General features: G+C 36.0%; 1 protein-coding gene across 1 annotated transcript in view; it reads left to right on the top strand.

Moving 5' to 3' along the window:
- Window positions 1-2508, top strand: part of LOC106678779 (esterase FE4) — a 24074-nt gene that overhangs the window by 12049 nt on the left and 9517 nt on the right. Inside the window, exons 5-6 of the mRNA XM_014417524.3 lie at window positions 288-478; window positions 551-716. Coding sequence (XP_014273010.1) covers window positions 288-478; window positions 551-716 — 357 coding nt within the window. The remainder of the gene's footprint in view (window positions 1-287; window positions 479-550; window positions 717-2508) is intronic.

Raw genomic sequence — 2508 nt, 5'->3', positions numbered from 1 at the left:
TCTCCACTCAGCAACGGTAAACCTATGAACTATCATGTTTTGTCTCTGTGTAAACAACCTGTAAATGCATTCTATTTGTGGATTATAATACCTCCAGAATTGCGCACGATAGAACATAACTGAATTCCACCTGAATCCAGGTACACGTGTACAATACACAATGTTATTTTTAAATTTAGAAACACGTTTATTCTAAAAATACTAACCTATTTCAAAAACAGTTAACTTATTTTAACTAACAGTAATTTTTTATGAGATATGTTTTTTCAACTAGCATTCTTCTGCAGGGCTATTCAAGGGAGCGATTTGTGCCAGCGGTTCTCCATTGAACCCGTGGGCTTTTGCCGAAAACGTCAGAGAGAAATCCTTCTTCGTGGCCAAGGAGCTGGGGTGTCCTGCTGAGGATTCCTTATCAATGATCAAGTGCCTCAGGCGTCGCCCCGCCGACCATATAGTGGACACATCCAAGTACTTCTTGGTTTGTAGCTTATTCGAATTTAACAAATTTATGAAGATATAAAAAGTTTATTATTATAACTGCTTTTTTCAGGCGTGGTTTTACAACCCGTTCTCTCCTTACGGCTTGGTTGTCGAGCCTCCAGGACCGAACGCTTTCCTTCCAGACTCGCCGATGAACCTTCTCAAACAAGCAAAGGGTTCAGATGTACCAATTATGGTTACTTTCGCCAAAGACGAAGGACTCTTTCCAGCAGCCGGTAACAACCGAAGGTTCTTACATATTACACCGTATAATATAATATAATATAAGTTCTGCTGTTGTGGATTATAAACTGACACCATAAATTGTAATATTTATATCTTGAGAGTGCTTAGGAAACTAGAATAGAATATATATTTATTTGTGAAATACAAAATATTGTACAAATTTTATAACATAACAAATAATTATGTAACAAAATATGAATCTAGTGGTCCATTACAAAAACAAATGATAATACAGACTGGAAAATACAAAACTACTAACGTAATATGCTTTATTCCATTACATTAAACTTAATAATAATCAGAATTATTTTAAATAATTCAAAACAAAATATATGGACAAATATTAATTGAGCTTTGAAAACTGCTTACGTGCCACTGTTGATATGCCACTTACAAGGTGAAACTTATTGCATACTGTTACGATACAAATATAAAGTTGCTTTTACAAAAGGGGCAGACTAAGTATTGACGAGTAGTTTGTTGTGCTTGGGGATTTCCTACTCTTAGTTGTAAAGTAAAGTGCTGATGCACCTTAATTTTTTTTAATATCGACTAAATGTTTTTTTGTTTTTTTCCGATCCCTCTAAAACAGAAAAGAAACAGTGAATTAGTGAGTGCTTTACTGTGAAAAAAGGAATAAATCGTGTTGGGTATTACCTTTTACTACCTTTGGTATTTTAAGGTTAACTGTAATGTTTATTTGTTACTTATGGAATATCCTCGTGTTGTATCGCATAGAAGATAGAGAAAATAAAAACATTAATTAATAAAGACAATAGATAATGGTAAAATAATAAGTCAGAAGTGGAAAAAAAAGTGTGGGGGAAGGGGTGCATCGGAAGATGGAGTTATGAGGTGATGTTAATAGGGTTTTTGGAACCTTTCCTGCCCTGCCACCTCGCAGGAAGGGGGGATGGAGTGATAGACTGGAATACTGGATTGAAGGAAACTGTCAATGAATTTAATGTGTCTCCGTGTGATGTGTTGTTGTATAGTTTCTAGCTGTAGTTCGTTATGAATGTGCGTCGTGTTACGTCTTTCCAAAGATGTCCCTCGGCATATCTTCTGTAGTGTACTGTTTTGGTATTGTTGTAGTGATTTCAGGGCTGTTGGGTAAAGATAGTGTAGTAGTGGTGCGCCGTGTAGGAGTGATGGTCGTAGTATTACTTTGTATATGAGTAATTTGAGTCTGAGTGACAGCCCTGGTGTGTTGATGAGGTGTTTAATTTGGTATGATGTTGATTTGTATTCTGTTCTGTATGTGTGCAGTGAAAGATAAATGTGTTTCTAGCTTAATGCCGAGGAATGTGAGATGTTTCTTGGTTTGTATTGTCTGTTCGTTGAGTTTGGGTGCTCTGTTAGGACTTTTCAGATATTTGAACATCGTCAAATTTCGTCCCGACTATATGAGACTAAATGTTAAATATGTTTCTGGTTTAAGTAGGTTAAAACTGCAAAGTGATCGGCTTTAGGGCTACTGTTTGAATTCAATAATTTATTGATATCAGTTGCGAAATTATGGTTCATGGATCTTTTCAAGAATATCATCTTTATGTTTCAATATTCCGTTTTCATAGAGTTATGGTAGCAATTCCTGCTGACTCTACAACTCCGAGCCACCTCCCTCCACAGCTCCTATATATACCCCCATCAATCCCAAGCTTGTAAGATCAGTACCAGTAATAGTTGTAGCATGTCGTAATGTTCATTGTACTATTTGTTTACCAATAAAGTTTTTTTTCACTTTATCTCCGTTGAATTTCGTAATTGGCGCCCGAACAG

This window comes from Halyomorpha halys, unplaced genomic scaffold (assembly GCF_000696795.3).
Source record: "Halyomorpha halys isolate HHAL.00 unplaced genomic scaffold, Hhal_1.1 Scaffold159.1, whole genome shotgun sequence".
Classification (NCBI taxonomy): domain Eukaryota; kingdom Metazoa; phylum Arthropoda; class Insecta; order Hemiptera; family Pentatomidae; genus Halyomorpha; species Halyomorpha halys.
The sequence above is the reverse complement of the archived record's forward strand: the minus strand, read 5'-3'. Positions and strand labels throughout refer to the sequence as shown.